Source organism: Zonotrichia albicollis, chromosome 11 (genome assembly GCF_047830755.1).
Source record: "Zonotrichia albicollis isolate bZonAlb1 chromosome 11, bZonAlb1.hap1, whole genome shotgun sequence".
In the NCBI taxonomy this organism is placed as follows: domain Eukaryota; kingdom Metazoa; phylum Chordata; class Aves; order Passeriformes; family Passerellidae; genus Zonotrichia; species Zonotrichia albicollis.
This window is the reverse complement of record NC_133829.1, coordinates 6,639,927-6,653,415: the sequence shown is the minus strand read 5'-3', so window position 1 is coordinate 6,653,415 and position 13,489 is coordinate 6,639,927. Positions and strand designations below refer to the sequence as shown.

Sequence of the window (13,489 nt, the reverse complement as noted above, 5' to 3'; positions counted from 1 at the left end):
AAGACTATTTAAACAAAAGATAATTGTGTTTTAAATCCTCTCCACTTAATATTCATAGCTGGATTCTTTCCCATGTCAGACACCCATGGACACAGGCTGCATCTTCCAAATTTTGTGGCCTTAACAGGTATAGGCATTCAGCAAGCTACGACACGTGATTTTTCTAAATCTAAGATGATTTTACATTTCCTTAGAGCTACACAGACACTGCAGAAGGGGATGAATTCTGTACAACTTCTGTACAACTTCTGAAATCTCAAATATTGCTTAGCATGCCCAGAGGATGCTCTCATTCCTGCTCTGTTAAAACCTTATTTTTCATAATGTCAAGTATCAGTTGTCAGAACAGTTAAGAACAGCAGACACAGACCACTCCCAAAGCAGAGGGAAAGAAATTATCTTACTTTTGTTTCTCATGGTTACTGTGGGTAATGAAGAGGTATCATGTGCCTGCAGCATCCCTCTCTGTGGCTGAAAGAAAAATGAAATTCACTTTAATTTCTTCATCCCTTCTCCCAGAAGGTTGTGACATGTAACTAAAACAAAAAAAGCTATTTTTTTTCCTGAAGCCTCTCAGTGTACATGTATTTTTAAATATATTTTTATTTTCTCTGAATGAAGTGAGCAAAATAACAGATGGACAAATGTGCAGCAAATATGAAAATGTGAAAGTGATGACAATACTGAAGAGAACTGAAATCATAATTGCACAAATATGGCTTAGCCTGGAGAAGCGGGTTCCTTGCATTTGGGGCAAGCAATGAAATCTGTGTGTTCCTCATATAAACAGTATATTTAAGTTTTCATTATGTGAAAGCTTCAGCACTGGGGCTGAAGTTCTTTACAACAAACTGGAAACTTTGTGACATGCAGCAGAAAGTGTTTTTTATATACATATATATATATATATATTCTGTAGAGTAGGTGAAAACCCTTACCTTCATTTTGACCTTTGCACAAGAAGCAAAACTTTCCTTACAGCCTTTATGAACAATTGCATTACAGTCTGTCAAAAAAAAAAAAAACCAAAAAAACCCCAATTAATTAAACAAAACCCCACAGAAAATAGGTCAGTTTTTGCTGTTTGTAATCTGAAATGTTAACTTACACAACTGAGAATTGTAACTTTTAGGCATCATTGTGGTTTGCATGACTAGCTGAGAGAGAAGCTGTTTTCCAGGAAAATTAGCATTTTGTTAATAACATTTCCTCAGATAATTTAACAGGAAGTTCTGTTTAAGAATCAATGCAAGGTTGAATTGTCAGGGGTCTTAGATTAAAGAAAAAAAAAGGAAAAAAAAAAACCCTGATGGCATTATCCCTCTGAAAGTAAAGTGGAAAGCACAAGCAGGAGACAGAAACAGGAACCAATTGTAGGGCCAGTATTTCTCTGAAAAGATAAATACTGTTCTCATCAAGACAAGGCTATGAGATCAAAAAGACAGGAGGAGGATGGAGAAATTAATTTACATAAATTTAGACACCATGGATAAGATCTATGGCACAGAATCCAAGTGCTGCTGTACTGCAGGGTTACCAGAAAAGGTAACAGGAGCAGCATCTGTCAGGAATCCTTGAGGCTGGGACTTCCTGCTGGAAACTGAACTTTTGGTCCAAAAGCATCACATTCACCAATGCAAAGACCATCATGCTTTAAATTTGCTGCAGGTATGCCACAGCAAAAGCTGAGTGGCTTGGCTTTTTGGTTTGCTTTTTTGTTTTTTTGAATACCCTGAATCTGCTCATGACTTCTGCCAGCAGATTTCTGGGAATCAAATTTTTAAAGATGATTAAAACTCCCTTTTTTTTTTTCCAATAAGAATTGAGAAATGGGTTTCAGGCTTTAACTCTTTTGGCAGATGAAAGATCACAGCTCAAGAGGAGATTCAGTAGCTTAGAAAAAAACATTTCCACTTATTCATGACAACACTAACACAGATAATGAGCTGTATTTTACAAATAAGTATGAAGTTCTGAATTATTTCTTGAAGTAGAAAAAACGAAAAAATTCTATGTCCAGAATGACAAAATATGCTCACACTTGTAGCATCTCTTACATTTGGGATGACTCAACAAAAGCCAGTAATTCTGACATTTTGACAGATATGAGTGTAAGGTCATTGGGTGCTGCTATTCTGACAATGTCTCACAATTTCCTGTGTACAAGAAGACAGAACAAAGCAACCTGAAAAACTCTTGCAAAAACCCACAAGTGATGTAAACTTGACGACCAAACAAGAAAGAGGAACAGAACCTGCTCCTCTGGTGCATGAACAGAGGCAGTGAGACAATTCAGAATCATGAAATTCACACTCAAGCCTTGAAAGCCTGAAGACAGCTCTTTAGTGTGCACCATTTGGCAAAAAAAAGGAATTTTTCATGTTATTTCATGTTAAAAAATCTGGTTGTAGGGACTTTATTTCTCCAATTCAACTCTTCAGCAAGAGAGAAGTTCCTCTAACTCCTGTGTGTCACTAGTATTAATAACTACAACCCCCAAAACCTTATTTTCTGCATCACTGATCAAAAAAAAAGTAAAAAAGACAAAGCAGAATGCTACTAAAAATCAGGGTCTTTTGCTTGCCCATTTGTTTCAGAGCATGCAAAATCTTTCAGCATAGAGTAGATGTTTCAGGAAGCTGGGGGGGCATAACTGAAAAGCTGAGACATTGATTTAAAATACCCAGTGCTTTAAAAGGCATTAAAAGTCATCCATAGGTGAGACAGAGCAGTGGTGGTAGCACCAGCCAACATCAGCACAGGAGGATCAGAGCCTCTGCTGCTGCTCATCCATCATTTCCAAAGCATCTGAGGCTGATTTTTAGATGCAATGAGAGAAGGAACCACTCACTGATGTGAGCTCTCAACATAGGCCTTCACCATTTTTTTATGACATTTATTTCCTGGCCAATGCAGAAAACATGAAACAATTTTGCATTGTGTCTTGAAAACAAGGAAAGAACATCTGTGCTAAAACATGCAATACTGCTGGGTTATTTTATCTCATTAGCATATAGAGCATTAAACTGGGATATATCTGGTGTTCTACGCGGCTTCAGGAGCTGTTAACAAAGTCAAGAGGGGAAAGGGAGAGGATGCATTTGAGAGTTTGTAATTGTTGATGTTTTACATTTCCCATCAGGCTGACACAGAGTGTGTCTCAGACAAACAACTCTGCTGAAATCTCTTCCAGGAAACTCAGAAGCGCCATTTGGGATTCAGCTGGCTGTTCCTCCTCCTGCTCACATCCACCAGCAGCAACGGAAGGCTCCAGCCTGGGAGCAGCTCCCGCACTCGCTTTGACTCATTTCTAAACTAGTGGAGTAAAAAACTACTAATACTGAGGAGAGGAAAGCCTTTTTCACTGAGCTATAGTGGGGAAAAAATAGGTTTTGTCTGCATGTTCTATAGCTTTGGGTTGCTGCATGAAGCAGCATTGTGGTGTTGACCACACAAAAACCACTGACCTTATCGAGCTGCAGGCAGGGGAAACTGTCTGATAAGAAATGAGAACAAAATCCCTAACCTATGAGAAACCCTCAGTGAGGTTCCCACTCTGCCTGTCCTGTGCTGCACGTTCTTCACATGCACACAGGTACCTGTCATTTGACCTGTGATGCAATTTCTTTTTCAAAGGGAGCAGAGGGTCAGCATTTCCTTTTCGTACCATGTGGTTCCCACTGTGGGCTCACTGAAGCAGTATTTCAGAGAACTAAAGCAATACACCACATACAGGAGGGACTTTTTTTCCCCCATTGCACAAAGAAGCCATGAGCCAAGCCTGCTGTCCCTGTCCTTTGTCCATCTTATCAAAGGACCTCAGCTCCAAGCCACTACATGCAGCTGAAATAAGCAACGTTCTCCTGACTGGTAGAGCCCAACAAGGGGTAGAAAACCCCATGGCCTGTGTGATGGCCGAGCTCAGGCTTAGGAAAGAGGTTTTTAGGACACCTCCATGCAGCCACGACTCATTTCAGTCCAGTTTCCACAAGGCAACACACCGCTCCATGAATCATTACCTCCAAAGCCTTCCTCCCACCTCACATCCTCAAGCAAAAGGAAAATAAAGTGTAAGGTTTGCATTTTCCATGCCAGATTCAATGAAGAATAAAAGGAACGGGGGGAACCCCCCCTGACTTACTTGCACAGTAGTACGAATCCTTATTGAAAGGCTTCATACAGTGGTAACAGGTTGCTTGGGCTACAACAGAGGTTGCAGTGAAGAGATGTCCATTCAACAGCTTCTTATCTTTTTCCTTCTCCTTGGAATCTTTGTCCTTCTCTTTAGTCTTCTCTTTATCTTTCTCTTTTTCCTGCCGAGACAGAGTGACCCAGAGCCTCGTCACTGGCAGAGGTCTGTCCCCCAGTTACAGATTGCTCAGTGTTTGCCTTCGGCACAGTGAGGGTATCGATCGAGGTGCACCTGAACAATGGCCATGTGTCTGCACAGCTCTCCCTGAAAAAAGCCCCTGGGGAAGTGGATTTACATACCACTGACTCACACAGGTGTCTCACCACTGCACACGACACCGAGTCTGTTCTGAAGGCACTTAGTTCCTTCTACCTTTGTTTCATACTTGCTTGGCTTAATGACTTTACCCCTCTTCAGCACTTTAAATAAATTTTGTTAAATATAAATACCACGTGCAGTGTGTATCAGACTTTCAACACAGCTAATTTTTAAGGCCAAACCATAAGGCTCGTGATTTTCAACTGCATTTCTAATGGAGAACACAAGCTCTTCCTCAGTGCCTCCACAGCCTTACTGCCAAAATATTTCCACCTCTGTTTTCCTTCCAACTAGCAACTTTTTCAACAGTTACATGCAACCCCAAGTAACTCTGTGAAGCTTTTTGGCAAATGGATCTTCTACAAACTCTCGACCTATGGCACCAAACAAAGGCTGGGGAACAACAGCAACACCATAAAAGAGTCTCTCATCTTCCACAGGCCACGACTGAACCTCTAGGCTACTCAGCTTTGGAAAGATGACAAGCACAGACAGCTTCTCCAGCTTTGAGGAGAGTTTTTGCTTCTTTTCTGTCTCTACTTTAGAAAGAAAATACTAAATATTAAAAATCTGAAACATTTTCCTCTGCAGCCTTTCATGAATTTGGAATTCTTCCAAACAAATTTTAAAGGAAACTCCACAGAAAAATGCTGAATTTGAATTACAACAACTCCTTGTCTTTCCATGTACCAACTCCCAAAATGTTTATGACCCGAGTCAGCTCCAGGTCTGTACTTTTGACTGTTGCTGCAGATTTCCTGGCATCTGAAGGAGAATCTTTACCAGAAACTGGTAAAGGCTTGTGTCAGCTTATCTTTGCATTTTGTTATTCATTTTGTTATCTTTGCACTTTGTTATTTGTTACTGTCCCAGCCTGAATATCAGGGAGCTGCAGAGCTGCCCACGTGAGCAACTGCCATGAAGTGGCTTAAAGAGGGATGGAGCTCTGCAGGCACTGCAGGGAAACTGTTGAGCCCTGGATGACACACTCACACCATCAGGAACAGCCTAAGGACTCCTCTCCCACCACATCCCAGGCAAAATGCCAGTGCCTGAGTCTCTCTCTGCAAAGTGTCAAACAGAAAGTCTATTAACTGGCCCCAAACACTGTTTTGTTCTGCAAATAAGCAAAACTAGGAGTATTACCATATGGAATAATCCTGTCTGAAGCAGAAAAGCTGCCAGAAAAGAAGTCTGCATTGCGTCACATCTCCGCCTCCTCTGAGCCATCAGCTTGGCTCACACCACCCCACAGGAACCTCCACAGCCCCATTTTCCACCCACTGACCTGACCATCTTTAACCATATCCAGCCTGCGAGGGTTCAGGAACTTAAACTCTGCAATTTAGGTCTGGGCTGATGGTACCAAGTTGATGCCTGGAGTTTTGCTCTACTTCCAAGCCTTGTGAAGCTCCAGGAGAAAAGATCACTCTAAGCTCAAGCCAAATCTTTTGACTCTCATGCTGAAAGGAGATTTCCCATCCTATAATTTAAATCTACCTGAAGTTCACTGCAAAGCCCAGCAATTCTGAAGTCTAATTTTAATTTCATATAAAGCCTCAGGAAAAACAGGAAATTGGTGCACCACTTTCAAAAAGGAAACAGCAAACTCCACACAAGGGTTGCCAGCCACTCCTCTTAAGGACAAAGTCTCACAATGACATTTTTTTCAGCTTTTTCTTTTTTCCTGCAGCAGTTACTGGAACTTTATTTAAAGAAGGATTGTAGGAACAAGACTATATTTGTGCTGTTGGAGCTGCCAGTGAGATTTGGAGCCCGGCTTCGTGGCTGAAGCGATGTGCCAGAGCAGCCACTGCAGCAGAGGATCCCACTCCCCAGGAACCACGCAGCTCTTACCTCCCAGTGCTTCAGGCCCACCAGCTTCACTGTTATCTGAGGTACTTCTGAGAATCTATTCCACTTTATGGACATCCTTGCCCTGGGCAGGAGCTGCTCCGCAGCAGGAGCTGCTCCCCGCTAGCCCATGGCGATGCCGGAGGCTGCGGCAGGGCCAGGGACAGGAGCAGTTGTGCAAAAAGGAGGAGGGGCAGGACCATTGCTGACTTCCTTAAAGATGATTTTAGCTATTTTGTGTTGCTTTCATCTTGCCCTACCTTAGCTTCCACTGCTAAAAAAATATAAAACTAAAAACCACACCCATACAGGTAGAAAAGGATGTGATTAATGTTTTACGAGTCAATATAAGACCACCTTTTTGAAAGGTAGAGCAGAATAAATCAAACACTCTGTGATGTTTGGGCTACAGATAAAGTGAATTTTCACATACCTCAGTGTTGCTATGTAGTACTTCAGCAAACAAAGCACTGCAGAAGTTGCCCAGACAGAGAGGTTTTGTGTGTTTGAGCTCCTCCTGCTCTGCAGGTCACATATATTCCCTGTCTCTTAATCCTTTCAAACACTTGCAACTCCTACCATACACTCTGAAATGCTGCTGCTGGCACAGCACTGCCTTATTACTGTGCAAGGCAACGAAAACCAGAAATTACTCATGCTAATTGTTGTAATTTCTCAGAAAGTCTTGACCAAAATGAAAAAAAAAAAAAAGAGGGTTTTTTCCTGAACTGACAAAGATAGAGCATGTTTAAGACTTTGCAAATGTGAATCGGGGCACTCTGCTAAAGGCAAGAGATTCACTGATAACCCAAAATAACATGCCAGGCAAGGGTAAATTCATGTCAACTTCTATCAGTATCCCCTCCAGTTAGTGCTCTAAATACCCCTTTCTTTTAAACTTTTTTTTTTACATAACTCTCTTTATTTTCCAAAAGACTCAGATGTGCTTTATTCTACTCAATTTCATCTGAGAAAACTGCATTTCTGAAGGTCAGGAGATAAGTTAAACCAAGCTGGAAAGACATTGAAGCCTCCCACCCTCCCGGCAGCCCAGAAACCAACTTCCTGTGTCAAAGTTCTCCTTTCAAGGTTTCTTTTGTAGCTTCTGTTTAACTCTTACAGGTTTTTCTCATTTATAATGTTTCTGAGAAATCAGTGTTCCAACGAATTTTTTGGTCAAATTATTTAAATGTACTGGTGGAGCCTTAAAAATGTACATAATGCAAACATTCCACCATGAGCAGACAAGAAATTGTAACTTGAATGATATTTTGTCTTTTACTTAATAAAAGTATGAGAGTTGATATGAGCTGCACTTTTTGTAGTGTCTGTTAGGGCTGGGATTTTGGAGCAACTCTTTATCAACATTTTCAGATACAATCATGAAATTAGTGAAATCAAACTGCACTGAGCAAGTGTCTAAAAGCACTGCAGTTATATTTTCTGTCCCAAGCAGATCTCTTACTTCTCTCTTCAGTTTTGCTTTAGAGATTACTCACATTAGGTGCAAGAACCTGTTAATGAACTTCCATTCCCACTCACAGTCTGTGCAAAATGCTCCTGGACTTCTCACTGGTGTTTGCACAGAGGTTTCTATGTAAACAGATTTAATTTTTCAACACTGCACTTTGCAGCAGAGAAGAGCATTGTCCTAAAGCTGCTCAGAAGCAGCTCTGAGCCACTTGTGGCTATCCTGAAAGACAGATCCATAACAAGAATTTGTGTGTCATCACACCTCTCAAGGGCCTTCCAACAGTATTTACCAACACATTAACCACGCATCACCTAACAAGACAGCAAAGTGCTCTGAGCTTCTGTCAGACAGATGAATCGAGGTGAGATTCAAGTAAAAGATCCAAACCAAGCCAAGAAAATCTCCAAATATATATTAATCTTCAAGGGACAATCTAAAGCAACAACAGCCCATTTGTGTGAATGATTTAGCATTAATGTAATAATTTCTGTAATCAATAGTGTTCCCAGGAAATTCAGCTGTAATCAATACTGTTCCCAGGAAATTCAGGGCTTAACTTACAGCAAATTAAATTTCACAGTTTCAAGGATGGATAAAAGGGAAAAATATAAATATTGGCCATCACTAAAATCATTGTTTGAGCAACTTCTCCTGTAGTGCACAGGAACTTTGTGGCAAAAGTAAAAAAATTATGAGAAGGCAAAACAGCCTTCGGCAACCAGTCCCTTCTTACAGCTCCTGTCCTTGTTTTATTAAAGGTTCTCAGGTTCTGTAAAAATTAAACTCATTAATCTCTACAAAGCCTAACTCATGCCAGGGCAAAATTTATTCTCTCTGGGGAAATAAGTGAAAACATAGAATCATAAAGGCTGGAAGAGACCTTTAAGATCATCCAGTCCAACTGTTGACCCAGCATTGTCACTGTAACCCAAATCTAGGACCCAGCACTTGGCCTTATTGAGCCTCACTAAGTTGTCCTTGGGCTCAGTTTTGGGGTGCTAAGATTTCCCATGGAGCCAGTTCCTATCACCGCACAGACACTCCTATCCTTTAAATAAAACTAAAAGGAAGGGAGGGAGTAAGTAAAAAAAAAGAAATTCAGGCAAAGACTTATACACAGAACCCATCTCTGCTGCCTGTGAGCATTCCACAAATCACAAGTAGCACTTACTTTGCTCTTCTTGCTGCTGGACATTTTATTCCTGAGGTAGCTGAAGGTGCGGCTGACTTTTGTTACACCTTTACCAGCAGAGACACTGCTGCTCTCTTCAGATATGCTAAAATAAAAAAAAAAAAGATAAAAGTTGTTTTGGTTTTTTTTCTCCTTCCCAAAGCATCTATTAAATGGAGAGATTATTTTTAAAGGACAAATGCATTTATTAGCCAATGCAGTCCAGGTGCTTCATGGTGTTTTATCAGAGAAGGAAAAGTAAAGACAAAATGCCAATCCACTCATTTTAAGATAAATGTCAAGGAATCCTCATATCTGTTTTGAAGCAGGCCATGCCATAGCACCCTCTGCTGCTCCCCTGTCAAATAACCAGGAGTCATTAATGCTTTAAAGAACCAATTCCTTCCAGAGAAAGGCATCTAATGAACTATAAAAAGGCAGTGAATGCCTTTAACAGAAACCACACTGTCTGCAAAGCCTCCCCTGAGAAATGAGAACACCAATATTAAGTAATAACCACAATGGTTATGTATATTAATTTAGGAATTTTTAGGATCACAGATAACTTTTGCCAGCCTTTGTATGCACAAGCTTATGACTTCTTCAGCTCTGATAGAAGAATAAGGAAACTATTATTGCATTAAATGACATAGTCTGTCAATATTAAGTACAACACAAACCAAAAGCAGAACACAAATACTAATTAAATCAAGGAGAAAAAGACAGCAGAGGTGAAGAGCCTCGAGTCACAAAATAAAGCCAAAGTGGCTGTCAGTGGCACAGAAACCAGATACCCAGTGCCACAAACATCCTTCCTCCAGGAAAGCACCTTGAAAGCCACCAGGAAGATTTTCTCCACTGTGCAACTTGCAAGGATGGAAAGGAACATACAAAAACATGGCCTTTGTTATAGAGACACAGAGAGAATTAGCCACAGGCAGAAAGAACTACTTTTAGTGTAACATAAAACTCAGGGTAAACCAATACCCTGCAATAATGCATAATCAACAAATAAATTTTTAATGCATAATCTGATGTTATTAGCTATGAATAAACAGCCTTGTAAAGATATGAGACTTAGAATAGACTTTCATATTCTGTGGTCTAAAACATTCTTCAGCCTTTAGAGACACAGGATTAATTTTCACAACTTCTGCTTTCAGCTGAAGTACCCTGGTGCCTGGAAGGCTTTGGGGTGCCCAGGGCAGAGCCCAGTGCAGGAGTGGCCCCAGCAGAGGCAGGGTGTCCCCAGGACACAGCAATATTGTACTGTAGAAACTGCAGTACTATATATATTGCAGTACTGTATTGTAAATCCTGCAATACTGTACTGTATATACTGCAATACTGTAAATCCTGCAATACTGTACTGTATATACTGCAATATTGTACTGTAAATTCCGCAATACTGCACTGTATATACTGCAATATTGTACTTTATATACTGCAATACTGTAGTGTATATACTGCAACACTGCACTGTTTATTCTGCAATACTGTACTGTATATACTGTGTATGTACTGCAATACTGCACTTTATATACTGCAATACTGCATTGTATATACTGTGCATATTCTGCAATACTGTACCTCTGCACAGAGGAGCCCATGGAGCCGCCCAACGACTGTGTACCTGCAAAAGATGGGAAAGGAGGGGAGTACAGGTTAGACTGCAACCTTAGCTCACTGATTGCAAAAAACACGGTTTGCATTTTGGGATGGTTCAAGAGGAAAGGGAAATGTTTTCCAGAAATGGGTGTTTAGAACAGAACTCATGTGCTCAGGATAAAGCTTATTCCCTGTATCTTTAGCTGCTCTCAAATTAGATGCAGTGGTGAAAGCCTGTTTAGTATTTTTATCACTCTTCAGCTATTAAGTAAAGACCATGCAACTGTTAAACTTGCTGGTAAATCAGGGTGGCTGAAACAGAACTGCCAGTTCAATGACAATAGGTATAAATGAGAATCATTCTGACACAATGCTTTTATTTATACTCCACTAGAAAGGATCCATTGTACAGCACATCCGGGTCTCATGTATGAAACTTCTCCTTGATAAAACTGCAGTTCATTTTCCCATCAAAATCCTGAGGCACTTCATAAAGAGTAAGGGAAACAAGGGAAGCCTTATTCTGTTTTCCATGAAACGTTACCAGCCTGGGGCTTCGTCACGAAACACTGCTTGAGGAAAGGCTCAATTTCAACACGAAGCTGAAGCCCTGCCAGAGGCACCAACTCTCTCTGCCCAAGAAACCTGCTTGCACAATGCATTTAGAGCAGATCTGGGAGCAGACAACATTTACCAGAACCATTGAAGAACACTGAAAAATCAGGATGAAATGATCCAGGACACAGGGCTCTCTCTGAAATAACTGGCCTTGCCAGGACTCAAAAAAACCTTCATACAAGCACTGTCTGCAGCCCTATCTGAAGCTCAAGAAGCAGCATGACTGTCACCTTACAAGGCTCCTGCATATATACTGCAAGAAAAACATTATTTTGGCTCAAATTCCCTTAATGCTAAGCGTGAATGCAAAAGAGCTACTTGCCATTAGAGGCCAAGATGGCCCTTTATCCAAAAGCAATAAGAGCATTAGGGAAAAACTGTGCATGCAATACTAGGCTTTAAATGCAGATTTTCTAACCACTGATTCAAGTGCCAACAGAGTCTGAAACAGAAATATAATTTCTTCATATTGAGAAACTAAAATACAGGCATACCCTGTTACCTAAGCCCTGCTTGGAGAGCTGTGTTAATATTTCCCTTGCAAAATCTTTCACCTCATTAATGATTTATCCCAAATACACCAAAGTTAGTAAAACTGTAATATGTATGAAATGAAGTCTACTATTCCACTTCCAATAGTGATATTTTATTTTTATAATATAAAACTATAATATAAAATCTAACTGCCTACTAGGATCACATAAGCAATTTACAGACTCCCAAATCCTTGGTTAAAGCTCCAGTAACTCTGGTTCCCATTTCACTTCTAGCTTGCTTTTAAACTGGGTTAGACGTCCTTACTCTTTCCTTTTTTTTTTTAGAAGATTCATCAGTTTGACTGTATTTATTTAAGTATTTCCCAAATCTTTTTGTTTCTTTGCAGTTAATATCAGAAATGTGAACAAACACTGAATGAAGAGCTGCAATAATTTGATATTTGTGACTGCTTTTCACTAACTTGAGAAAAGACACTGCATGAGAACTACAGTTATGTATCATTTATCTTTTACTTCAATAGTTGTTTCAGCTTAAAAATGGGGGATTCTTGGTGCTGGCAGGCAAAATGGATCCAGTGAAGAATTAAGGTCTGTTTATGATTTCATGTTTTAGATTATAATATAACATCCCATGATCAACACTGCTGCAAGCTGTAAACCCCAGAAAAATAAGCATAGAAAAAGACACATCTTCTCACCTTCTGGTATGTTTCTGAAGAAGAACAGAGGAAGGAAAGCTTATTTTCATAACCTTTTTGTTCCCTGTCATGATCAGGAACAAAACTGAAATCTTACTTCAGAACTCACAAAAGAAGTAAGTTTTTGTTTCAAAAGCCAGAACTCCTATCTATGCCCAATGAACCTGGGCTAGCAGCCAAAATTTGCTGTATTTATCTGAACACCTTTTAAGGACCACCCACAAAAATTAATTCATATGGTAGCTGGACTTCAAATAATTAATCAAGATCCATTCTGTAGAAAGCAGTGACTGGACTATGATGTTGAAACCAGCTTGCAATGCCTTAATGCTGTCAATAATTAAACTTTTGTGGCTCAAGAAATCCAAAGGCTTCATAATAATTGTCCAGCCATCTGAAATCCATGTTGCAGTATCCTCAAATATGTAAAGAAAACAATATCATTGTTTGAGACAATATCTGACATAATCTTAAATGATCATTGTTAACAGGGGCACTGTTGAGGGAGAGAAGAAAAATACTGGCTGCTACAAATATCCTCTAAAACTGTCATACCCTAACATGAATATCAAGTATTAGATGCTTAAAAGAAAAAAAAAAAAAAAACCCAAATGCTTAAAAACCAAAACTCACCAAACAAACAAAAAAACTCCACCAAAAAGTTTCCCTAAGGATATTTTTACTGTGGAGCATCACATGAATGCAGAGCTGTGTCTTTGCAGTTCACTTTGTGGGGACCATGAATTGTGGGTTTTGTTAAAAGCAGAAGAAAAGGACAGAGAAACAAGGAAGGAGCTTAAATATGGAAGTGATAATATCACACCTGGGCACAGGACTTTGCTGAAGGAAAGGACAAACCCACAGTGAAGACAGGAAAGGAAAGGAGGAGAATTCAGATATGTACAACGTGGATAGTGCGGAGATTGTTTTAAATTCAGGAAGCAATCAAAATCTATTGGACTGGAAAGCAATTTCCCCCATCCCAGCAAGGACACAAGGAATGTGTCTGGTTTATTTCAACAGTCTAATAAAACATGCTTAAGAAATAGGAAGCATTTT

At 40.0% G+C, this 13,489-nt stretch overlaps 1 protein-coding gene across 18 annotated transcripts in view; it reads right to left on the bottom strand.

The window, feature by feature from the left end:
- Positions 1–13,489, bottom strand: part of AKAP13 (A-kinase anchoring protein 13) — a 208,791-nt gene that overhangs the window by 23,982 nt on the left and 171,320 nt on the right. For all 18 annotated transcript variants that reach the window (XM_026791324.2, XM_026791323.2, XM_074549214.1 and 15 more), the window contains 5 exons: positions 10,600–10,642; positions 9,010–9,115; positions 4,142–4,313; positions 939–1,006; positions 405–471 (listed from right to left, as the gene is read on the bottom strand). In XM_026791324.2, the coding sequence (XP_026647125.2) occupies positions 405–471; positions 939–1,006; positions 4,142–4,313; positions 9,010–9,115; positions 10,600–10,642 (456 nt within the window). The remainder of the gene's footprint in view (positions 1–404; positions 472–938; positions 1,007–4,141; positions 4,314–9,009; positions 9,116–10,599; positions 10,643–13,489) is intronic.